Genomic DNA, 25,481 nt, shown 5'->3' on the forward strand with positions numbered 1-25,481 from the left:
CTGATCTTGCATTTCCAGAGCATCTAGGAGAAAAAAAGGAGAAAAGGAGAAATGGGCAAATAGGACTTCTCCTTCATCCTTGAGAAGGTGGGCTCTGTAACAGGGTTATGAGAGTAAGAATAAGGAAACAGTGAGTGGGAGGGAAGGAAGTTTCTCTTTCTATTACCCACCCACAGGTGACCTTCACTCAATTATGGTATTAGAAATACAGTGCTTCTTAGTCATTTGTAAAAAATATCACCTTCTTTAAGACATCATCTACTTTCCATATTAAAAAACTTTAAACACAAGGAAAGAAGTATAATTATAGACCTTTGTCTTCTTACAACAACTGAGAAACGACTTTTTAAAAATCAGAGATAAGCCCAAACCAGTTTGGCTCAGTGGATAGAGCGTCGGCCTGCGGACTGAAAGGTCCCGAGTTCGATTCCGGTCAAGGGCATGTACATTGGTTGCGGGCACATCCCCGGTAGGGGATGTGCAGGAGGCAGCTGGTCCATGTTTCTCTCTCATCTATGTTTCTAGCTCTCTGTCCCCTACCTTTCTCTCTGTAAAAAAAAATCAACAAAATATATTTTTAAAATAAAAAATAAAAAAATAAAAATAAATAAAAATCAGAGATAATTAAGTGAAGTCAGAGAGAAAAATGACAAGAACCATACGATTTCACTCATATATGGGATATGAAACAAAAAGCAACAAACGAAGACAAACGAAGACAACAGCCAGGTGGTTACCAGGTGGGAAGGGGTGAGGGGAGGACCAAGAGAGCAAAGGGGGTCAAATACAAGGTGTGGGAAGGAGATCTGACTTCAGGGGTGAGCATACAACTGAGTGTGCAAATGCCGTATTATAATGTACTCCTGAAATGTATGCTATTAACCAGTGTTATTCCAGTAAATATAATAAAAATAGACATTTGAAGAAGAAAAAAAGATACATGCTAAGAAAAAACTCATGTCAGATTTACCTCTATATTATATTCTGCCTCATCTGTGTTGATCCTTATTGTAATATCGTCATCTCCTATGTGGGCTAGAACCCTAGAGTCAGGCTCACCTTAAGAGAAAAAAAATTTTCATTATTATAAAATACTTACATAAAAAAATAAACTATGCCCCACTGCCATTAAAACTCAACAAAGCCCTTCATCAGAGTGAATCTGCCCAGACACTGCACACCGGGAAAAGCCCCCGAAGCGGAGCAGACCCGCCTCAGCAGGGGCTCTGTCCAGTCAACCGAAACCTCTCCCGGCCTCCAGCTGCTGAGTGAGAACGATCTAGTCTGTTACCCAACAAAACCAACCTGCATTTCCTCCCGGAATAACCTGCCTACTTTGGGTTAGAAAGAAAGAAAGAGCCGAAACCGGTTTGGCTCAGTGGTAGAGCGTCGGTCTGCGGACTGAAAGGTCCCAGGTTCGATTCCGGTCAGGGGCATGTAGTACATTCGCAGCTGGTCGGCATTTCTCTCTCATCGACGTTTCTAGCTCTCTATCTCTCTCCCTTCCTCTCTGTAACAAATCAATAAAAATATATTTAAAAAAAAAAAAAAGAAAGAAAGAAAGAAAGAAAGAAAGAGAAAGAGAAAGGAAGGAAGGAAGAAAACTAAGAGGAGGCAGAAAACAAATTTGAAACAGAGGTCTTGAACTCTATTTGACGATTTCAGTGCCGTTTGTTTCTGAAGTAAATGACAATTGCTAGTTGGATATATTTTCTTAAATATAAAACAGGATTACAAAGTCAATTATTTTATCTCCTAAATCCTCTGTTTAAAATCTCAAGGGAAGTCTAAAGAAAAGGTGAAATCACTTGAGAGGAAACTCATTTCAATCATCCAAGTGGCCAGCTAGTGTGCCAGCTGGTAATACCCATATCCTCCTGTTGGAATGTCTCTGCTTCCAAAGTAGATGGTTCAGATAAAACAAAGAACAGCAGTTTGGTCCTCCTCCCCCAGCCCCAAGAAAAGAATATAAATACTCAGTCAATTAGACCGGACCCTCCCACCCAGGCACAAAGGCAAGCAAGCTCCCCACTCACCGACCACGTGGCCGCTGAAGAAGTCTTGCCACTTGACGCTGTACTCGCTCTCATTCTTACCATCGACCACCACCACTTTGAAATTTTGGGAAAAGCGTTCTGTACTTGACGTCAGGTATAACTTAAAATGCCTGCAGAAAAAAATGCATCCATATTTTACCCTAAGAACACAAAATGAAAGCCCAATTTTCTTTTAATTAAACTCCTTAAAAAAGAAGTTGACAGAGAAGTTGACATTAAAAAGCCATGCGAGTCTTCACTACTGTTTTACTAGGTGCGTAGAGCACTGTACCCCCTGCAAACACAGACTCATCTCTTTAGTGTAAGGGTCTGGCAGCCAGGAGAACCTAGACCTGGGAAAGAAGACGCAAACAGCTTGGGCATTCATCTTCTCTGGAGGCTGAAGAATAAGGAAACACACATCTGGATAGTATCGTGTAAGTCCAAGTCCTGCTTGTCCTAAAAACTTATTAAAAACTGATATTATTGGATACTATTTATTGAACACCCACTCTGTCCTAGATGCTCTGTACATGTTATATCCACTTCGCACAGTGAAAATTGAGACTTAGAAGTTAATCAATATATTGGAGGTTATGCAGCTGGTAAATGGCAAAACTGAAAGTTGAATTTGGCTCATTTCAGAAGCCTGTACTATGCTGCCTCTAGCAATCAACCTAAGGTTATTGCTGTGTAAAATTAATAGATGCTGCTTTTCTGTATTTATTCTCCTTCTAAAAAGATCTTGAAAAAATTAATCCACAATACCACGAGGAAAATAAATACAAGGCAAAAACAACACAGACATTAAAATACACACTGCAGTTCTTTAGTTGGCTTAATATTCTTTTGTTTTCTACGAGCTTCAGTTTTGATTTTAGAATTAGGCATAGAATTTTCCACTTGTTATTTACAGAGTCCTTTCAGTATGCCCATGAACATAAAAAAAATAAAGGTGTTTTTCATCTTAGCCACAGGAACCAACTTTGTCAGCTGTGGTGTGAAAATATGAACTGTTACTTCCTATGGGTCTGCATAAGTCTAAACTGCAAGAATCTAGGCTGAGATTGTCTCCATGGCAACAAATATGTTTAACATTTTTGAGCATAACAAGGCAATTTTAGTTTGTTTGTGGTCACAAGAGAGACAATAGCACATTATTGCAGAAAACCTTGGGACATCTTCTGCTATCCTAAAGCATAGCTTCGCACACATTCACAGGTATGTGTGTTTCCACTGTCAGTTATGCTGAGAACTTATTATAAATGCCTTATCATGTCATTTTAGAGCTCTCCAGCAGTCTCCACGTTGCTTTTACTAATATTCTTTCCAGAAAAATCACTGGAATTGTGCTCTTCATTTTCTTTTTTTTTCTTTTCTTTTAATATACTTTACTGATTTTACACAGAGAGGAATTGAGAGGGACAGAGAGTTAGAAACATCGATGAGAGAGAAACACCGACCAGCTGCCTCTTGCACACCCCCTACTGGGGATGTGCCCGCAACCAATGTACATGCCCTTGACCGGAATCCAACCCGGGACCCTTCAGTCTGCAGGCCGACGCTCTATCCACTGAGCCACACCAGTCCCGGCATGTGCTCTTCATTTTCTACATTACTAATCTGCTCTATTATAAAGATAAGGGCCAGCTAATATAAAATCCCTATTTTTTGAGTTTCCAATCTTCAACTTTCAGCTATAAAGCCTCCCACACAAGGTATCAGTCAGAATCTATGTGTTACTCTATCCTCCCAAAATTATGTGAAGTCATGTACTTACAGAATTCTTTTATAATTTTCATTTATCTTTCTGACTTTTAAGGATTTACAGTAACCACAAACTGATGTTAATATCTGAATTAACATTTTCTATTTTTTTGTATATATCACAAAAAGATCATCACAATAAGTCTAGTTAAATCCATCACCACTCCTAGCCAGTGTGACTTAGTGGGTTCTATTCACAGTCAATTAAAATTCTTTGTTAGAATTCAATAACCATATTATAATATTACCATCACTGACACTTTGGGGATACCTATTTACTTTTTTAAAATAATCATCAGTGTAAATTTTAGAATAGGCAATATGCAGTGTAATAATCTGACAGACTAATTATACTAGTTACAAACCTTTAAAAATGTAACTTCCCAAGCTACCCTTATATACCTGAAACTAACAGCATATTGTGTATCAACTATAGTTGAAAAAATAAATAACCTTTGGCGGAAAAAACAACTTATTTTTCAGTTTTTGCCAAACCAAGTGTCCCTTGCCCCAACATTTTCTATGAATAATTCAAATTACCTTTTTAATGCTGAAAACGTCAGCAGTGTTTCTAAATGTGTTGATGCCTGTAGGTCTCTCTTTCTGACTGAGTGCTGCTGTATACTGGATAAAGAGAGGATATCGTAGTCTGAGAGCAAAGAATCAAGCTTTTCTGAAATAAAGACAAAAAAGTTATTAACACCTAAACCTACTAATCAATTGTAATATTACTAAAACGAGAGTCTTCCTAACATACCACGTTATGAAGTGCCCAGTGCACAAGTTATGAAGTATTCTTACAAAAAACACACAAACGGAACCTGAATCTTACCAAGATCTAACTTCTAGTTTTGAAGACATAAATGTTGATGTTGCCAAATTAAATAACCTCAGCAAGCAATCAGCCACACCCAGAATGCTAGAATTCCGGCAGAACAAATGAGCCAATGTCTTCAGGAAATAAATAGCATGAGAAAGAAGGGAGGGGCGACACCTCCCAGACCAGACTATGGCAAACAAGCCAACGTGGGAACCTTTTTAGGTCCCAGGTCAAACAGACCGCGGAGAGGTGTTTGTGATAATGAGAAATCTGAGCGTGAGTCCTGTTCATATCAGTAGTGGTAATTTTGGTATCTTAGAGTATCATATTCTGCAATGACCTAGCTTCTAAATTAAAGGTGTTTCTGGCTTGTATGTTTAGAATCCTAAGATCAAGGCAGCCAACTCAACCCGCCCATTGCCAATCGGAGCTGTATCAGCTTCTTATCAGTTGATGGGAAGCAAGAGCCACCAAGGTATTAATGAGCAAACCGAAACTGGAAAGTAACTGTTTTACAGAAAGTCACACGTTACAAATTAGCGAACAAGAAGTGGTACTATCGCCGAAACCAGTTTGGCTCAATGGATAGAGCGTCGGCTTGGGGACTGAAAGGTCCTGGGTTCAATTCCGGTCAAGGGCATGTACCTTGGTTGTGGACATATCCCCAGTAGGGGGTGTGCAGGAGACAGCTGATCGATGACTCTCTCTCTCATCGATGTTTCTAACTCTCTCTCTCCCTTCCTCTCTGTACAAAATCAATAAAAAATGTTTAAAAAAGAAATAGTACTATCTCTGTGACTGCTGCCTCTACAAATACAGATCATCAGTCCAGGGGACACCAGAGCAGAAGTAATAAAACCAAACTAATCCCTGGGAAAGAGCAACATCCATTATTTTACCAGACTGACTTGGAGCCCAAGGAAAGCAAAGAGCACTGCTACCAAAAAAAACAGCACAACAATGTCTGTCTGATCAGAGCAAGAGTAACAACGTAAAGTATGTCTGCGCTGTCAGTCACTTGTCATCACAGCCACTCTGCTGCCTCTTCCAAAGTCAAGAGAATTTCTGGAGTACAATTTTGGTGACTTACAAAGTCTCTGTAGAAACTGTCTAAAAATATTTTAGCTGATGCTCTCCTTTTTTCTCAACAAATATCACTGCAGAAACAAAATCATTCCACTGGACTTAGGGTGTCCTCAAAATAGAGCACGAGCTAAAAATACAAGTGAAGTGCCACTGAGGTTAAATATGCTCACAAAACCATGGGAGAACAGAATCCACCCACTCTCTCCTTCCTCCCCTCAGCTTCCTAGGCCCCGCCTCCACTGCGCGGGTGAGTACCGCAGCCTGAAGCAGACTGAGTCCTCACCTACCGCAGCCCTCAGCTCGGGTGGGGAGAAACGCACCAGCAAATACCAGTCAGCCCGTGGACTGACAGCAGCCGGAGCGGAAAGGGAGCTTATAATGTGATCAGAGAGGACAATGCCTCCGCCCAGCGTCCCTGGGGACAGCAGGGTAGGCAGGCTGCTGGAAGGTCCTAGGAAATTCACTCCGGGCCACTCCACAGTCTACCGCAAGATGACCACAAAGTAGCAGCAATGTCACACTTGCTGGGTGCCCCCTTTTCTGTTAACATTTAACCCAAAGAGCTGTGTGAGGAGGCACCATCACCTCTGTGCCTGTGGGTGGCTGTTGGTTATGAAGGTGAGCAGCACCACGAAAACCTTCAGGAAGCCCGCCATTTGCTCCACGATGGCTGAGCGTGTCCTACAAGACACCACTGGCGTCTTATGTTCTCTCCACGAACACCCCGAGGCTTTATCCCCTCACAGAGGGCCACGGCGACTCAGGGAGAAGAGTGACCACCGCTAATGGAGCAGACCGGGCCTGGCACTTGGGCCTGCCTGGCTGAAACCCCCACGCTTTCCTAATGCCATCCTGTTTAAGCTTCTTAAAGATAGCCTCGCTCTTCTGGGACCTTCTATTTCCAGGTCTCCTGCATTTTAACAAGCCAACCACCAAACGTGTCCCTCTGAACTCTGAAGCCCTGTGTTTGTTACTTTCCCCAGCGCTTTTGAGTTGTATCTGTTTTATCTCACAGACAGATTGTAAAACAGCCAAAAAAGGAAGCCTACCTCACCATTCCCAGCGCAGAACTTGCACAAACCAGCACTCCCATTCCACAAATGGCACAAATTCTCACTGCTGAGGGACTGATACAATTCCTCTCTCTTCAACTTCCTGATACAGACAGGCTGGTACATGAACACAGTTTCATTCAAGATCATAATCACTCCTCCTGATGAGAAACTCAACCTCAGTCTGGGTTCACTGTCAATGCCAGAGGCCAGCGCGCCCACAGGGCTCCTGCACCAGCGGCAGCAGCATCACTCGGGAACTTGTTAAAAGGCCAGTTTTCACCCAGACGTTCTGAGGGTGGGGCTCAGCAATCTGTGTCTAACCTGCCTCCCAGGCCATACTGACCGATACCCAAGTTTGAGAACCGCTACTGAACTAAACTAAGGAAATAAATCAAAGAAAAAAATTTTAAACACAAAGATGTTCATTATTCAGCCTTTATTTTTATAAACAAAATCAAAACAAGGTAATAACTGGGCAACAGATAAGTCACCTCCTTTATTTATTTAACTGATCTTGGGGGGGGGGGGCGAGAGGAAGAGAAGGCCGATGTGAGAGAAACATCCACTGGTTATGTCCCACCTGTGCCCCACCCGGGATGGCACCTGCAGCCAGGGTCTGTGGCCTGGGGACGAACCAGACACCTCTTGGAGTATGGAGGGCACGCCGACTGAGCCCCACCAGCCAGGACAAGTCATGGGACTTCCAAACAACAACAACAACATGCAATCCTTTACAAGCGGCGTGGCTCAGCTGGCTGAGCGTCACCCCATGCACCGGAGGGCGCTGGCCCCATTCCCAGGCAGGGCACACCGCTGGGGTGTGGGCTCCATCCCCAGTAGGCAGCAGCTGACCCGTTCCTCTCTCTCAAATCGGTAAAAACACTTAAAAATATATAAATGCTGTTTAAAATATACTCTTTAAAAAAATGGAAAATACTCTTAAAAACAGGTTTTTGGAACATGGAGAAATGTTTATGCTATAATATTAAAGATGCATTTTAAAAAGTCCTCTTCATACTGCATGACCTTAACTATGTATAAAAACAGGCCTACAAAAAAATAGCAACATGGTATCATCACTGGTTATCTTTGGTATTTTCTCTATAAAAAGCACTTTTAAATGTAGCTTGCTAAAGCATGTAAAAACGTTACTATGTTTCCATTGTAATTCCTCCTCTTACAATAACTAGCTGCTCCAACCGGAAGCCCGGAGCCACTCCAACAGCATGGCAAAGGCACCGCCTCGTCCCACCAACTGCCCCAGCGCCTGGCCCCGCGCAGCAGCGACCTCCCAGACCCGCGTTTCACTGCGCTTCCCTCCCCCCGCTCCTCCAGGGGCGCCTCGGCCTCCTGCAGCTCCTCAGCTGTTATATTCCCCACCTGACAAGCCAAATCTCCCAGTGCACTCACTGTGGCCACTCAGCACTCTGAGCCCCGTGACGGCCATCCTCTCCCTGCTCGCAGAGCCCCTCCCCTTCCTCACTGTTTCTGTCTTTTCCGCCCCAACCCTCCTTTCTCCATGCACTTTCCGCATTCACTTCCTCCCATCCCACCAGACTCCACCTGGTCACTCCTTCGCTCCGTGTGGAGAGCCGCCGCCTTCCGGAACTAGGGCTGTAACGGAGAAAGAAAATCCGTTTCCAATATTTCGACACTGGCGGAAAGACCACGACACAAAAACTGGTTTAAGTGTGTCAAGCGCCAAGGAGAAGTGACAGGAAGTCAGGGGAGGACCCAGCAGGAGCAGGAGCCCTCCTGGGGGCCCAGGGCCCTCTCCCGGGGAACATGGAAGCTGAGAACACGGGATGAGGAGGAAGCCGCGAGGAGCAGGAAGGAGAAGGTTCTAGCAGAGGCATAACGCCTGCCGAGGTCTACGGGAAACACAGACGGACACTCAGCAATGAAAGAGCTTGGGCTGCATGCTGACCACACGGGGCGTGAGGAGGCGAGGCTGCAGGGGCAGCAGGTACTGGCCATGACCGGCCACGGAGCTAAATGAGGGATTTGGTCTTTGGACAGGGCAGCAGCTGTGCGTCAGAACGTTCACTGTAACGGCAGTGTGGAGTGGCTAGAGGGGAACAGGCTGAGGTCGGGAAATCGGCTATAAACTGCTGAGCAACCCAGGTGCAGAGCGTGAACCCTCCCCTCAACTCCCCACCAGGCACATGAGAGGCCAGCTGGATGCTGAAAGATTCTTAGTTCCATATTGTACCTCATACCTTATATGTAGTTTGCAATTACACTGCTTTACACAGGACTTTTTTGCATCGACAGATCATCATATGTTTGCAATTGTGTCGCTGATAAGTCATAGTGATTTTAGGTGGGGGGCGAGCACAGCTGCTCTGTAAGACTTTCCACACGACATCCGTGGTGAGAAGCAGCAGATACTGTTTCTCCGCCATCTGCCCCGAGTGAGGAGGACGCGGGGCCTCAGCCTGAGCACGGGCTTTCTGGGTGTGCATGTGAAGTGGCTTCAGAAGCCTTGATAAATAAGCCTTCCACTCCACCATCTCAGATGCTTGAGCTGTTCACTTCTGGGACAAGCTTTTATGGCCATTTACTCTGGTACAATGACATAGATACCCATCTTCCTTTCATCCTGTCCACAGTCAACACTTTAAAGACCAAACTGACTAATGTTGAATGAGAAGAGTCAGGGAACACTTGTAAACTTTTTACTTCATTCCTCTTTTCTTTTTGCAATAAACTGCATCTCCTGGAAGGGAATACAACTTGCAAGCACAGACCCTGCGGCACCTGCTGGTCCCCGCTGCTCTGCAATGTGTCCCCCAATGACACTGCGATGCCGCCAGCTGAGGGTCCTGGTGGAAAAGACAAGAGAACGCCAGGGCTGCTGCCAGCGCTGGTTCTGCTTGTGCAGAAGACACGCGAACCTGCTGCTCTCAGCACCCGTGCCCGCAGGACGAGTGGGTGAGTCCAAGTTTACCAAAGTAATTCTGGGCTGTTATAAGCGAAGCGCCTGTGAATACGGAGGAGGAGCATCACGTGACAGACGGATACATGAGCGAAACCTCAGAGAACAAGTCTACGTTGGAAATAGCATTATAGCCAAATAGTAAGCAAAACCAAAGCAGCAGAAGAGATCTGTCAGAACTTACACAAGTTAAAGGGGGGGGGGGGAGAGAGAAAGAGAGAGAGAGAGAGAGAGAGAGAGAGGGAGGTGTTGGGAGGAAGACAGCCATGGCCTTGCTTGGTTTTAGGCCAAGAACTAAGGGGATACAGGAAGAAGCACTTCCTTTCACTCCCCTATCCCCTACCTCCCTGAAGCCTGCCGGCCCCTTCCTCATACTTTCCCCAAGTTATACTTCCCACTACAACACTCACCATCTCTATAAGCAGGAAATGGTGAAGAACCCGAATCCACCACACCTGCCTGCAAGGACACCTCCACTCAGGGTTCTGGAAAACCCTGGGGGGGCAGGACTCTCCTTCCCCACCATGGCTCTGTACACTCGCCTCCTCCTTCTGTTCTAGGAACACAGCTCTTCTCTGACGGCTACACAGCAGGGCTGCTTTAAGTCTCCCCTGGAACAGTGAGGGTGCTTATGTGTTTGGGTTGAAAGAATGCAGGCTGAAAGCAGAATTAACATCGAGAGAGCGCCAGGTGCCCAAGCACTGAGCGAAATGGTGCTGACAGTCAGGAGACAGGCAGCGCGAGGCGGAGGGTCCCGCACAGAAACTTCAGGACGTTTCTAAATCTCTAAATCACGCTGCAGGCACAGCTTCCACCTCTCACCCGTGACCTACATTTTTTTCTTTCCGCCCACGACATCCTCTTTTTATTAAAAGTAACACAAAGAGAAACCACTTTTGAAATCAAAGTGAGACTTATACACCCAGCTGCAACTTCTCCCAGATACGCTCATGACTAGGCTCGCATGACTCAGAACTTCCCGAAGTTACGCAATTCCTAACAGTTCCACCGAAATCATTCCGGGGGACTGAGTCCTCCAGAGCCGGGATTCAAACCCCAGCTTCAGAGCGGCAGCTGCGGTAACAGGTAAAGGGCAAGTCAGCCAATAAACAATAAACCACGCTCTTTAATTATGAAACTATTTATTGGTCTTGACCAATTCAACCTAAATAATGGTGGGGTTAAAGTAAGCACCAAATTATATCCTGAGCCATTAAAAGCACACAGAAATCAATGCTCTTCAAAAGAAAAAATACCCACAAGACATATTTATCACCGTGGGACCCTGACCGCTCACTACACCGGGCTCATTTCTCCTGCTGCTGCTTGTAAAACGCGAGGCAGGGCCCTCAGGTTAATGCCAACCACCGCAGTGCCCCACAGGAGCGTCCTGACTTTCCCTCCGGACCCACTAACCCTCCAAGGAGCCCGCCTCGCCCTCCCAGGCTGGCTTCCGTTCCCCCCGAGGTACACCGTCTGTCAGGTGTGTCCTCTGCTGTCTTCCAGGCCGTTCCAGAATGTCTGCTTACAACCTAGTGTGCGGAGACGGATGTTGTCCGACCTTGGGGTTCCGAAGCCACACATAAGCCAACATCCAGGAGGTGCTCCTCAAATGCCCGTTGAGTAAAAGGGGGAAGGGGGGGAGACACACACACACATGCCTTTTCCTGGCCCCAGGGTTCTGCCCTTTGCACACAAAAACACACGGCTTTCCTCTGCTGGGGGCAGCCTAGGAGCCTGCTATCCACTGCCCGCCTGTGATGGCCACCATCCTTAAAACCCAATCTTGTAGGGCAGCGGTCGGCAACTCATTAGTCCACAGAGCCAAACATCAGCAGGACAACGACTGACATTTCTTTGGAGAGCCAGACTTTTTAAACGTAAACTACATAGGTGGGTCCATTGTTATCAACTTAAGGAGGGTCCTCCTAAGCTGGCCTCTGCTAACAACATCCTCAATCTGATCGAGGTACACTCAAGGGGCCAAAGAGCCGCAGTCTGCCGACCACTGTCGTAGGCCATCTGAACAAGGACCCCCTGCTTTCTGGGCTCAAACTGAGCGCGTGGGCCGCCTGCCCGCTCCCTGACCGGCCGGGAGGCCTCCGCGGCAGCGGCGGCGGCAGAGAGGACTCGGCAGGTGGGTCCCCAGCCCCGCACCTCCGGGAGGTTCCATTTGAACCAAGTACACGCTCCCGCGGGTCCCAAAGTGAAGCCAACGTGAGTGTCCGCCCCGGCTTCCCGCCAGGCTTCCGCGGGAGCAGCGCTAACGGAACCCCTCCAGACGCCAGCCGGCCCCCGGCCGGCCCCTCCCCCGAGCTATCCCCCGGCCGCGGTCCCCCGAGCCGCCTGCGGCCCCCTTCCCGCCCACGGACCAGCCGCCTCGCGGGCCCCGAGCGCCGAGCCGCCCGCACCGCCCTCCGCCTGCCCCGGCGCCGGCGCTTCCCCGGAGCAGCCCCCGGCCCGGCCCGGCCGACTCCGCTCTTACCGAGCCGCGGCGGGGAGCCCGGGCCCGGCGGGCCCGGAGGTGGCGGCGCCAGCGCCAGCGGCACCACGCTGGTCAGGAGGAGCAGCCACTGCCTCATGGTCCCGGGCACCGGCCCGCCGCGGGCAGCCTCGCCGGACGGGGGTTCGGGGCGCCAGCCGCTCACATCGGGCCGGAGGGATCCGCCCGGCCCGGCCCCTCACACCGATTGTTCCTCCCGCGCCGCCTACAGGAACTCTGGAGCCGGACTCCAGGCCCGGAAGTGCAGGCGGCGCTCCCAGAGGCCGGCCGAGCCCACTTCCGGCCGCCGCCGCCGCCCGCACCGCCCACTAGCGGAAGCCGCGTGCCGCGCGGCATGCCGGGAGGACCCGGCTCGCCCCGCCCCGCGCCAGTGCCCCGCCCCCTGGCCGTCCCTCCGCCCGCCCCTTCCGGCCCGCCGGCGCCTGTCCGGACGGGGCCCGCGACGTCCCTGCTTGACCCGGCCGGCCCTCGCCTCTGTCCCCGGGTGACCGCTGTCCCCGGGTGACCGCCGCGAGGGAGGCGGCCGCCTGGGAGCAGCCCGCGAAGGCACGTCCGGCCTCCTCCCTCGCTGAGGCCCCGCGCAGGTTGGGATCCGTTTCCCTAAAGGAGCTGCGGGGACCGCCCGGACCCCGCCCTGCACGGGAGGGCGCCTGGCCCTGGGTGCTCCAGGGAATGACCCAAAAACCAAATCGAAGGGCGAGGACCCGGCTCCCCGGAGGAGGCGGCGCCCACCCCTGGGGAGCGTGCGTCCAGGCCGATGGGGCTCCCCTCCCTGTGCCAGGCCCGCGGAGCCTTCGGCCTCCATCCCGGGAACGGGAGGCCTTGTGCAGGGAAATCAGCGGGAGCTGCCCTCCTCCCTGTGGCCCCGCTGAGCTCGCGGCTCGGCAAGCTTTCCAAGAAACTAGGACCTTCGGCCTCCTCGCCCCGGGTGTGAACACAAGCTAGACTCCATCAGCTCTTACTAAAATGCAGTCCGATGGCCGCTTCAGCTGGGACTGCACTTCCCAAGGCAGTGTGTGCTGCTTCGCATTGCAGTCCTGTGCATCTTAGCTCCGGAGCCGGGTGTGGATGGTGCTGAGTAAAGCCTGCTAATAATGGGTGTGTAGTGCTATTTTGGTTCAACCAGAGCTGGTGCAAGTAGGACACAGCACATTTCCCACTGCAGAGACAGCGGTTGTTAGGAATAAAGTATCAGTCCCGCCTGGTCAAGTCTCAAAACTAGTTCCCAAGTACTGCCACTGAGCCTGGCTCCCTGTGGGAGCGCACTGACCACCAGGGGGCAGCTCCTGCATTGACCATCTGCCCCCTTATAGTCAGTGTACTTCATAGCAAGCCATTGAGTGGCCTTAGCATATCATTAGCATATTAAGCTTTGATTGGTTGAATAGCCAACCTGACGACCAAACACTTAGCATATTAGGCTTTTATTATATAGGATAGAGCATTTGTTACTCTTTCTAAAATGCTAGTTATTTCTAGATCCATATGCTTTTTTTCCAGTTGATAAACCTGTGAAACTAACACTGCAAGATGTAGGGTCAATCCACAAATCTCTATCAGACAACAGACCCACTTGCTGGAATAAACCGATATACAAAGTCACATCCCAAGAACTCAAGATTTTAGTCCAGAAATTGTCATCTATTTCAGATGTTTTTAGAAAGAAAATGGAAAAGTATATTATGCCTAGAGTATATTATGCAAAGCAGAATACTTGAGGATTCTCGCTGATAAAGGGAATTGTTATGATGAACAAGAAAATAAATAACCAGGCCTCCTTGAAGCTGGAATGTTTCCCCAGGTTCAACAAGAAAAGGAAACCAGCCATTTCCTTGAAGGTGGTATTTCAAGAAGGTTCACTGCTAAAATTTTAGTAACCATTTCTCCATTTTTCATCACTCTTCTTACCAGGCATCCATGCCTTCATCACAGAATTATTTCAATGGCTAACCCGGACCTGTACTAGTAAACAGGGTGTCATATCTCCTAGATATCGTATGCCATACAAAATATGTGGATGTGTTGGTTCTTTCCTTATGAACCCTTCCCCATCCCCTGAGATCTGAGTAATTGAACCACATGAAAAACTGATCACAGAGAGCAGATGGGACGAAGAGGAAAATGGAAACGTGTGCCCGTTTGAAATTACCTCAGGTCCAAAGTGGCCAACAGTCCCTCCTCCTGGGCTGGCAGGTCCCACAGGGAGCCTGGCACCAATTACCCTCCAGCTCTGCAGCGGCCAAGGCCTTAATTGAAGGCCTGTCCTATTAATACTTAGTCTCTTCAGAGAACCCGCACTCAGTTGTTGGATGCTTAAATCTGACAATTATGCCAGCGTTGAAAGAATGGCGCCTCCAGGGGAATGGAAGAAAACGGGGAGTGTCTGCCCTCCTGAGCTCATGACATAACATTCATACCAGCTAAGATACAGAAACAAGCCAAGGGTTGGTGGTGAACAGGTCGGTGGGAAAGTGGTGGTATCTACCTGCAGTGGGGTATTTTTTGGCCCTAAGAGAGAGGAAGTCCTGCCATTTGCAACATCCTGGATGAGCCTGGAGGACATGATGCTAAGTAAAATAAGTCTAGAGGCCCGGTGCATGAAATTCATGCACAGGGCCCTCAGTCCGGCCTGCGCCCTCTCTAATCCGGTACCCCTTGGGGAATGTCTGACTACCGGCTTTGTGCCCGCACTTTTAACAGATGACAGCTCCATGGTTTTTCCTTTCTTTTCATGCTTAACTCCATTGGAATTAGTAGGTATTCCAAGTGTGTATACATTTGGGGGGACATCCTGTATATCTCTAGTCAGCGGCGAAAGGAACCAATGGCGGGTTTGGACCCCCCAGAGAGGAAACCTCACTCACTCCCCACGTCTCCCCACTCCGCTTTCCACCTTCGCGGGCAGCAGGAGAATGTTTTCTCTCGCCTGACCAATCTGCACTTCAGCCCTTACTCTTCCAAGTCCCAGGTCCTAGCCAGCGGCCACAGCCACGGGCACTTGTCACACAGCACCCTAGCACCTTTGAGCGAGCCCGCAGGGCCTCGGAGGCTGCTGGAGCGATGACCAGGTGGCTCTTGAGAAACAGGCTCTGCATGTCTCTCCGCCGCCTCCGGTCTGTTCCACCAGAGAAGGCTAATTAGGAGCGAGACCGCTGCCTAATAGTTTCGTCCCTTTTAACTCTGCGTTCCCAAGTTACACTGTCACTTTCCTTTTGTGTTTGTCCTTGAAAATCTAGGGCAATAGGTCTGCTGGAAGTGTGGCTGGCTCTCTTATCCACAGCGCTGGCTTCACTTCACCTGAACTTTCCGATCCTGAAATGAGGCCGACTCGCTCCTCACTTCTTTCCCACCCCGGATCCCCCCCAGCTCCCCACACACACGCAGGACAGCCCTGCACTGGGGCTCCCGGGCAGGAGAGGTGCTCATCTTTTAAGAAAACTGAAGCTGAGACACTAGGCGCTGTAGTTACAAGTGCTAGTACCCGGCACCATCCATGGCTCCTAAGAGGCTCTCAATCTACTTAACAAGGGGAGGGAGGGAGGGAGGGATGTAGGATGAGGATCGCTCTGAAGACACTCCCTCTTTTTCCGACAGCGCATTGCGTGTCCCAGGGCCCAGCTCCCCGCAGTGGGGGACCCTCGTGCCCCGTTAGAAACTGACATCCCTCCCTCGCGTCAAACAGGCAAGCTCGGGACAGACTGGGAGGAAATGGCTTTCACTCACCTGAAACCTATTCCACCTCACAATCTGCTCCTCACATATAGAAAACCTGATTTCTCAGAAGTCATCCTATTGACACGCATGTATTTCCCACTCTATTTCACTTAAAAAAAAAAAAAAAGGCTTTGACTCACTATCCACTAACTGTGGATAAGTTTATAAAAGCACTGATCTGGCCGGGCCGGTGTGGCTCAGCTGAGCATCATCCTATGAACCAGGACAGTTTAATTCCCAATCCTGGCACATACCTGAATTACAGGTTCAATCCCTGGTCCGGGCACATGCAGGAGGCCATCAATCGATGTTTCTCTCTCTCAAAATCAATTTTATAAATCTTTAAAGTCCCCACCAAACATTTTACTAAAAACTAATTATTTTAATTAAAATTATTGGGGTGACATTGGCCAACATGAACAGCTAGACCTGTATGCGGCCTGTGTGCTCACGTCGTCAGATCTGCTGTGCCTCACCTTAGGGCCCCCTTCTCCTCCTACCCGCTCCGGCGACCACCGCCGCTCTGCTCACGAGCTTGTTTTAGATCCCACAGGTGGCCCTTCGCTTTTTCTGACTTATTTCACTGCGTGTAACACCCTCAAGGTTACTCGTGTTGTTGTAGACGGTGATTCCATCCCTTCTTACGGCGGATGGTGTTCCGTGTGGACACGGACCACATCTTTATCCCGTCTCCACCGCAGGCCGCCGAGAATGATGCTGGAATGAACATAGGGGTGCAGAGAGCTTTGTGAATACGTAATTCCTACGTGATATTTTAAAGAAAAAACGGTAAAAAACAAACAACAAAAAAACGGTCAAATGTTCTAACTACAATACAAGACAGATGTAAAGTTTCTGTAAACACTCTATCTCCAAAAGGCTTTAAACCTTCCCTCCATCCCCAAATGTAGACCACCCCGCCCCCCACCTGGGAGGGTGTCCCCTCCCCCTCTGAGTTCTCAGCAGAGTCCCACAAACCCCCCGTCTGTGTGAGGAGGCCGAGCTGGGGGGATTCGCGGAGACACAGGGGCTGGGCCCTTTATAAAGTTGCCAAAAAAGTTGCCAACTCTTAAAGCAGGGAGCCAAAATAGCCTGCTCTTCAGGCAGATACCTGGGCAATTCACAATTAACCACTGCCTCCCGCACGCCCCCTACTGGGGATCGAGCTTGCAACCTGAGCACGTGTCCTGACTGGGAATCGGATACTCAGCGCTGAGCTATACACCTGCTGGGCAAGCGGTAACTTTTTAATATCCCACGATGGTGCTCCCATGCCTACTGAAATTTTAAAAAATATTTTTTATTTATTTTTTAGAGAGAAAGGGAGAGAGTTAGAAGCATCAATCAGCCACCTCCTGCACATTCCCCACTGGAGGTGTGGCCGAAGCCAAGGTACATGCCCTTGACGGGAACCGAACCTGGAACCCTTGAGTCTGCAGGCCCATGCTCTATCCACTGAGCCACACCAGTTAGGGCTGAAATTTTTTTTTTCTTTTTAATATATTTTATTAATTTTGTACAGAGAGGAAGGGAGATAGAGTTAGAAACATAGATGAGAGAGAGTCATCGATCAGCTGCCTCTTGCACACCCCCTACTGGGGATATGCCCGCAACCAAGGTACATGCCCTTGACCGGAATCGAACCCGGGACCTTTCAGTCCCCAAGCCGACGCTCTATCCATTGAGCCAAACCAGTTTCGGCTGAAATTTTTCTTTATAGTCTTTGCATGTATGTTACAGAGGACCCATCCTGTTTAGTTGAGGTATTAATATGTTGTTTTTTTATGATAATGAGCTTGTGTCATTGGTATTACAAAACGATTTCAAATGTTGGAACCAGACAATTAGGTTCAGGTGCTACTAATTTTATTAAATTCTGCTATTTGTGTAGAAATTTACCTCATATATTTTAAATTATGTTTTTCTCTTTAATTTCCATACAATGAAAAACAAGAACACTGAGAAAACTTGATTATAAATGTTCCACTGAATATGTAGTTTGGTTAATTTAGTAACAATTCAATAAGTGACTGCTTTATAATGGAAGACTCATTAGATTTTCCTTTTGCTGTTTTCATCTTTGTGAGTTTTTCCCTTTTTCTGTCATCTTAGTGATTCTTAAAGTGGCCTCAGAAAAAGGCAGTACGGCAATGTTTTCTTTGCTCTCAAACATAAAACATATACCTGGAAGAGAAATTCACGGACTTCCTCTCTGACGGAAAGGATCCAAACTCGGTGTCCAGACCGCAGCGTGCACTCAGGCTTGCAGCATCTTGTGTGGAATTTGAAGTATTCTGTTTGCAAGCTGTTAGGGAACAATGGATTCAGATGCCTGTGTCAAGTTCTAATTTTAGATATACTTCTCCCTCATTAACAAAAAATGTTTCGTACTTCATAAAGTAAAAGGGTCTTACTGATGTAGGTTTTTGTGGACCAAAGCCCTAATAATCTTATTTAAATGAGTAGTTCCCCATGTCCCATTCAATCCCATCTTTTCATTTCCCCTCAGGAAACAGATCCAGTGCAAATGAAACCTTTTTGCAGTCCCATTTTGGAGATAAAGAATTAATCTTACACTGCTGGTTTTTCAGATTATCTTTTGACTTTGATGCTATAAAAACAAAATTACGTGGACTCACCAATGGTACAACTAAACAAGGTATGTTGTCCTCTGCCATTCTGCCGGCCATCCACTGAAGCACAATCCACACCAGCCAAAGCATTCAGAACCACAGTTAGCTTCGCTAGTTTGAAAATGTCCACTTTACTCCATGGAGCATTAGCTGGAGACCATTTACATGAGGAAGAGATGGTCCACGCACTGCCTATGCCTAAAACACCCCCTCTGAGAAGTTAGCCAATTTCACGGCCCTGGACGGCGTATCACAATGCAAAGGTATGGGGATCCACTACATTTTACAGAAGATAAAGGGAGGTATCAATAAACTTCAGATAGTAGTCCTTTAAAATCGGAGTATGCCAATGTTGCAAAGCCATAGGAAATGGTTTATAAAATGCAATTTTATTTTACGGTTCTCTGCTGTTACATAGGGCATGACATTTTCACAAGGCTTATTTGGGACTACAATGATCAGCCACACACAATAGTGGTCCAACTCTCTAAATAACAATCGCTAGACACACTGGACACCCTCTCACATGTGTACAAATTTGCATGGAAAAGTACTAAAATTTTAAACTTGGACTTGTGTACTTTATTTCCCCATTCTACGGTATTAAGAAATGACATGCACTTTAATTTGCCAAAAGCAACGCTTGTATTCTGGCAGCATCATGCTACTTTATTACCTAGTAAAGTGAACACCAGAACTACAAAGGCAGAAGGTGTGAGTGAGTTTTTATTAGGAAGGGAAGTTGTCAACTGAAACAGCAGCAAATGAGTGGATAAGGAAACTCCCGGTGTCACAGCTACCGAGACCTCCACCCTGTGACACAGGAGGCATTTCTGTTTGTGACCCGCAGCCCAGAATTACCAAACGCTTTCCCATTCAATCTGATGCTTCCGGATTCCCGCCCTAAGGAATACATTAAGAACATGGAAACTTGCTCACGGATAGGAAACCCCCGAAGAGTAAGGGAGGGAATGTAGGAATTAAGAAGTTATGTAAAACACTCTTTAAATGTAATTAACTACATTTTCATATCCTCACAGTAATACAAAACACAGTCACTTGCAGAACTGGTTCAGATTACTTAAATACCGAATACATTTTTAGTCCTCTACATACGCGTTTGGGAGTACTTGTTTATGTGAAATGGAGCTATTAATACTTTTCTACAGCAGTAACTGCACACCAGGAAGGCCAAGACAAACAAATCAGGGAGTGGAGTTTCCCACAGCTGCGTGTGAAAGACTAGGAACGTTGATTCCATACACATGGTGGTTTCTTTGCTCCGGGAAATCCACATGGAGGAAGGAATGGAGATGTGCACAGAGGTTTCTGGAGGGAAGGAGGACATCACCCTGTCGGCAGTCAGTTTTCGGCGCCTTCGGCCGCGTCACATTCTTCTCCTGCGCTGTCCGACGTCCATAACTAGGAAAGAGAGCGGACTAGGTTACTACTTCCGGAGCAGACAGCTACATCAAGTCCTACCCTGACATCGGAATGTAATTCCGAAAGCACTCAAGTATTTGAACAGAGATGATGACTAAGACTGAAAGCTAGTTCTCAAAACCCAAATGCCACCAGCTCCTCCCCAAAGGGATCCCTGCAGATTGTTCACAATGCAGTCACAAAGTCACACACACACACACACACACACACACACACACTACCTGAGCAGCTTTGACAGTTTCCTCTTTATAAGTACTACAAATTCAGAAAAAAGCAAGGGAACAGCCTTAGAATTTATTGTTCTCTCATTCCCAGCAGCCCAAAGGTCTTCATGAAAGCACTACTGAAATATAATTTGAGATTAATAAGGCAAAAACATCTTAAGGGGGAGGACTGTGATCATAATAACTATTCCAAGTATCTGCAGAGCTATCATATAGTGCAAAATGCTAACTCACTTAGAGTCGCTGCAGAGGTGTGCATGAAGACACAAGGATTCATGAACTAGGCAGGACATCAAAACAAACCCAACTAATCTGAAGGATCTAATTTTAGGATGGATTGACGGAATGAAAATGGGACAGTCAATATTACTCAACTATAATCAATAGCTCACAAAATGGATTTCTATTAGACCAATATGAAGACAGTGCTTGAATTTCAGAAAAGCTGGAATCTTATATAGTCTCTAAGCTATTGTTAAGATACTAACATAAATAAAACAAATATCCCCGGAGAACTGTCTCCATAGAGAAAACAAAACCAGTGAAGACCCGCCGGCACGACGATGTGTCAGGAAGAGGGCCATCACTCGCGTGCCTTTCTTCCTCAGAAGCGGTCTATGCTGACGGTTCTGTACCCACAACTACAGCGTGTCTGACGGCTGGCAAGACAGTGTGCTCACAAGTTCCCTGTTAATCAAAGCTGAACGGCTATGGTGCTGCGATGAGGAGAATCCTATCTAGCAAAAGCGAACTCCATTTTTATGACAGGGGGGTGGGTTCCTTCTTCCATAGTCGGTCCAAGGTTCTGACATATCACATTTATTTGAACCTATAAAAAGGAGCTACGTAAAGCTCAACCTGTATTTTTTCTTCATTATTTTTTCTATAATCATCTGCCTGTCCAAGTAGTAGGTAAAGAAATAAAGAGAAAACAAGTTAAGAACATCACGTTCAGCTCGAAAAGGAACAGGTGATTCGAACAAGGCACTTCCTGCGATTCTGGAGACGCTTGGATGCCTACCATAGTGCCTTCCTGGCCATGGCTACTGTGCCCAAAGGAAGAAAACTCTGAAACCACCAAATGCTCCAGAGTGACTTGAACATCTCCACCCCATGAAACAGTCAGTGATGTGAACTGATTATGAGTCCCTGCAACTTCAGTCCCTTCTCAGGAGGATCTGATAAAATGACCATTTGACATAAAACCCAGACAAGCATGTAATACTTTTATTTATGTACCCATAAATTTATTTTCTAAGAGAAAGGATAGCTATTAGAAACTACCCCCAAGAGATAGGGAGTCCAAAATCTATACATAGAAAAGGCTAATATGCAGTGTCCCCTAGGGAGTTCGACTGGGAGTTCAATTGCTTCCCATGACATGTGCTGACCACCAGGAGATGGCATGGAACATGGTGGGCGGCCAGCTGCAGCTGCAGGGCACCGAGGGAGTGAGGGAGGAGGAAGTGGGAAACGGGATCACCGGCAGGTCTAGGGACCCTGCCCATGCACGAGTTTGGTGCACCAGGCCTCTAGTGCACGAGTTTGGTGCACCAGGCCTCTAGTGCACGAGTTTGGTGCACCAGGCCTCTAGTGCACGAGTTTGGTGCGCCAGGCCTCTAGTGCACGAGTTTGGTGCACCAGGCCTCTAGTGCACGAGTTTGGTGCACCAGGCCTCTAGTGAAACAGCACTTTGGGTCCTGAAAAGGAAACAGAAATATGAACAACTCACTGTGAGGTTGTCCCTAAGCAACTGCATGATGAGGGTGCTGTCTTTGTACGAGTCTTCATTCAGTGTATCGAGTTCTGCAATGGCCTCGTCAAAAGCCTGTAAGATATTAACATCCATGGTAAGTCATATTCCTATCGACGCAACCTGGCTAGTCCACATTACAAACCATTTTTAAAAAATAGGTGAACTTTGACTTTATGCTCTGCTCTAATGAAAAATAAAACGATGGAATCAGATTCTCAGTGTAAGAACTTATGAGTATGACTCTAAACTTAAAAGCTATGTGTACTTATCAGTAAACAGGAACTTCTTTTTCACCCCTTCCCCTGAGGATATACTTATTGATTTTAGAGAGAGGGGAAGAGAAACATCGCTGTGAGAAACATCAACTGTTGCCTCCTCCCCCACGTGCCCCAAAAGGAGACAGAATCCAAAACCTAGCTATGCGCCCTGACCGGGAATGAGCCTGAAGCCTTCCTGGTGTGCCGGTAAGCTCCAGCCCAGCCAGCTGCCCGCCGGGGCACAGCACGCCCTGGTGCTCTCACAGGACACAGCACAGTGGCCGTGCCCAGCAGACTTCTTACCAATAAGAACTAGACTGTGTTTGCAGAGCCTCTCCGGCATCCTTTCTCCCTTTCGAACCCTCTGAGGAATGCAGCTATGCTAGCAGCCACCCTGGCGGCTTTGCCCTCCACTTCTTCCTCCTCCTCTGATCATTCTGCTCTTTGGCCAGTTTGGGAGAGAGCAAGATATTGAGAGGGGTGGTGGTAGGCGGTCGTGATGGTAAGAAAAAGGAGGAGAGAGCCAATGAAGAGTAGAAACCATCCCTGGATAGCCAAGTAAATAAAACGCCTGCAAAGTAAGTGCTTGTCGTCTCCAATCGCCTTGGCTGGAGAGGCGGGTCTGGACACGCATCTCACCGTCTTGGCCAGCGTGCAGGCGAGCTCGGGGTTGTTGAGGATCTCATAGTAAAACACGGAGAAGTTGAGAGCCAGCCCCAGGCGGATGGGGTGTGTGGGCTGCATCTCCTTCTTGCTGATGTCGAAAGCCTCTTGGTAAGCCCCTTGGGAATTGTCTATCGTTTCTGTGAAGGCAAAAGAATGAAATAAAAAAGCAGGACACCGAAAATACCCCCCAGTCCCCAGCATGTTAACACCTTTCATTATGCTACCAGCTCCCGGGAGAACCAGACTGTTCTCTGTAGCCTTCCTTTAAAACCACAGCAAAGCAGCCAAAACCGGTTTGGCTCAGCGGTAGAACGTCAGTCTGCGGACTGAAAGGTCCCGGGTTTGATTCCAGTCAAGGGCATGTACATTGGTTGCGGACACATCCCCGGTGGGGGGTGTGCAGGAGGCAGCTGGTTGATGTTTCTAGCTCTCTATCTCTCTCCCTTCCTCTCTGTAAAAAATCAATAAAATATATTTAAAAAAATAATAATAAAATAAATAAATAAAACCACAGCAAAGCAAAACATTGCCTTGTACTGAGCACTCAGAACCAGTTTATAATGTTGTTGGCTTATCAGCTTAACAAAACAAACAAACAAACAAACAAAAAGTAATATAGTATATCAGATTTTTACATCACTGGGGCTAACACAGCAATTAAAAATCATTTGTTACATGCCAATAATATCTTAATAAAGCTGGGGGTGGAGGATGAAATTGGCTATAATATCCCTTCTCAAAATAGTGAAAACACTTTACAACATCAGCACCACCAAAATCTCTGTTTTTGTGACTTATTTGGAGAAATAATACTGATCCTTGCCGAAACCGGTTTGGCTCAATGGATAGAGCGTCGGCTTGGGGACTGAAGGGTCCCGGGTTCGATTCCGGTCAAGGGCATGTACCTTGGTTGCGGGCATATCCCCAGTAGGGGGTGTGCAAGTGGCAGCTGATCGATGACTCTCTCTCATCATAGATGTTTCTAACTCTCTATCTCTCTCCCTTCCTCTCTGTACAAAAGCAATAAAAATATATTTAAAAAAAAAAATACTGATCCTTGCAATTAAGATGTATTATGTGAAAAGCAATATAAAAGTGTCAACACGTAACAACCAAGGCTGCTCTGACCAGAGTTGGTTACTGGCCTAATAAAAATGCTACCTTTCTGGAAAAAAAATGTTGCCTTGGAAATAGGGACCCAAAGAAATGATCCCCTTGCAGCCTGAAACGCATACATTTCCCTTCCTCTGAAGCGGGCATTTACTGATCTAAACACACTGGGTTAGCACAACGTGCCAAGGAGCTCCGGTGTCTGGCACTCAAGGAAGCACTACAAAGAGCAAAGCATCTCGGCTCCTAGGCTGTAACACAGACCGTCTACAAACGCTAGAATGTATTTATCGATATGCATGGGATTAGAAAATGCCAGTAAGCCAGAAAGAGAGATCAGATTCATGCTGGGGCCAACGTGCTCATGCTTGAGTGTTCAGCTCTGTCATGTTCAGTTTTGTTATTTTTATGGCAACAGAAATGATACATCAACAACACAGTAAGTTTAGTACACAAATTTTGTTACAACAGAGTTAACTAATTTCTCTGTTTATCTGTAATAAAATTCGTAGCAAAAACACACACAAAATTTAAAAGGATCTGTTTTATACTCAGCTACCAATACTTCAGGAGACGGAGTTCACTGCTAATAAATTTACTTTGATTTTTTTAAACAATCAAGCTAGGCAATTGGGTTATTCTTTTCCCATATCTGTTTTTCTGATAAGTTTTGTAATGGCACTAGCACTCACTTTACCTCTCCTCAGAAACCTGGTTATATGCAGTTATAGATGATGTTACCCTTCAAAGTAGGTAGTGGCTAACGTGTCAAACAGAAAGGCACAGCCTGCTTCTATTTATATAATAAAGAGGGGATATGCAAATCAACTGCCACGCCATAACAATATGGCTGCACCCACATGGAGGCCGAATTCCTGTAATGAGCCTTAATGAGCAATTAGCAGGGACCTGAGGCTGCGTGGCCGCTGAGTCGGGACAGGGGACCTCAGGCCGCACTCCCCGCCTGGCGGGGCTGAGGGGAGCCCCAGTGCACACCCTCCACCGCAGTGCAGTGCCGGGCCAGACAATGTGAGGCCCCGCCCGCCACCTGGCGGTATTGATGGGGGTGGGGCTGGCCGGGTCTTGACTCTGGGTCCCCTGGCACACCCAGACTCTGACAGGAGGAAGAGTTTCATATATATTTTAATAACTTTCTTTCATCTCTGACACTTATGTTATAGAGAAAGGGCAAATAGCAATATTAAAATATTTCCTCTAATTAATTCCCTTTTAATTTCGTGCACTGGGCCACTATTATTCTGTGTCATCTCTCCCAGGTAAGTTTCCCGGTGTAATGACACTGAAGGTCCTAACAAGATCGCTCTAAACACATGCAAAGAACTGGGGCTGAACACGCAGTACAGCAAACCCTCAAGCAAGAGCCATAAAGCCTGTTTTCAATAAAATCTCATCAGATTAAAATGAGAAAGCTCGCATTTAATTTTTTAAAAGAGCACATAATGTAAACTCATG

At 47.1% G+C, this 25,481-nt stretch overlaps 2 protein-coding genes across 5 annotated transcripts in view; both read right to left on the minus strand.

Moving 5' to 3' along the window:
* ADAM17 (ADAM metallopeptidase domain 17) overlaps nucleotides 1–12,462 on the minus strand; it is a 34,725-nt gene extending 22,263 nt beyond the window's left edge. For both annotated transcript variants that reach the window (XM_036432537.2, XM_036432540.2), the window contains exons 1-4: nucleotides 12,188–12,462; nucleotides 4,344–4,476; nucleotides 2,037–2,167; nucleotides 971–1,059 (exon numbers count right to left, since the gene is read on the minus strand). In XM_036432537.2, the coding sequence (XP_036288430.1) occupies nucleotides 971–1,059; nucleotides 2,037–2,167; nucleotides 4,344–4,476; nucleotides 12,188–12,284 (450 nt within the window). In that variant the 5' untranslated portion in view covers nucleotides 12,285–12,462. The remainder of the gene's footprint in view (nucleotides 1–970; nucleotides 1,060–2,036; nucleotides 2,168–4,343; nucleotides 4,477–12,187) is intronic.
* The window catches only part of YWHAQ (tyrosine 3-monooxygenase/tryptophan 5-monooxygenase activation protein theta), a 30,063-nt gene continuing 14,817 nt past the window's right edge, over nucleotides 10,236–25,481 (minus strand). The window contains exons 4-8 of one of the 3 annotated variants that reach the window (XR_004987020.2): nucleotides 22,872–23,035; nucleotides 21,952–22,047; nucleotides 19,591–19,974; nucleotides 15,498–15,502; nucleotides 10,236–10,247 (exon numbers count right to left, since the gene is read on the minus strand). Coding sequence is in view for 2 of the 3 variants with exons in the window: in XM_045579740.1 (XP_045435696.1) it covers nucleotides 19,915–19,974; nucleotides 21,952–22,047; nucleotides 22,872–23,035 (320 nt within the window). In the remaining variant the exon portion in view is untranslated. Of the gene's footprint in view, nucleotides 10,248–15,497; nucleotides 15,503–18,922; nucleotides 19,975–21,046; nucleotides 21,113–21,951; nucleotides 22,048–22,871; nucleotides 23,036–25,481 lie in introns of those variants that run through there. The other 2 variants (XM_045579740.1, XM_036432546.2) reach the window with 2 other exon arrangements.

The sequence above is a fragment of the Pipistrellus kuhlii genome, unplaced genomic scaffold (assembly GCF_014108245.1).
Source record: "Pipistrellus kuhlii isolate mPipKuh1 unplaced genomic scaffold, mPipKuh1.p scaffold_m20_p_112, whole genome shotgun sequence".
In the NCBI taxonomy this organism is placed as follows: Eukaryota; Metazoa; Chordata; class Mammalia; order Chiroptera; family Vespertilionidae; genus Pipistrellus; species Pipistrellus kuhlii.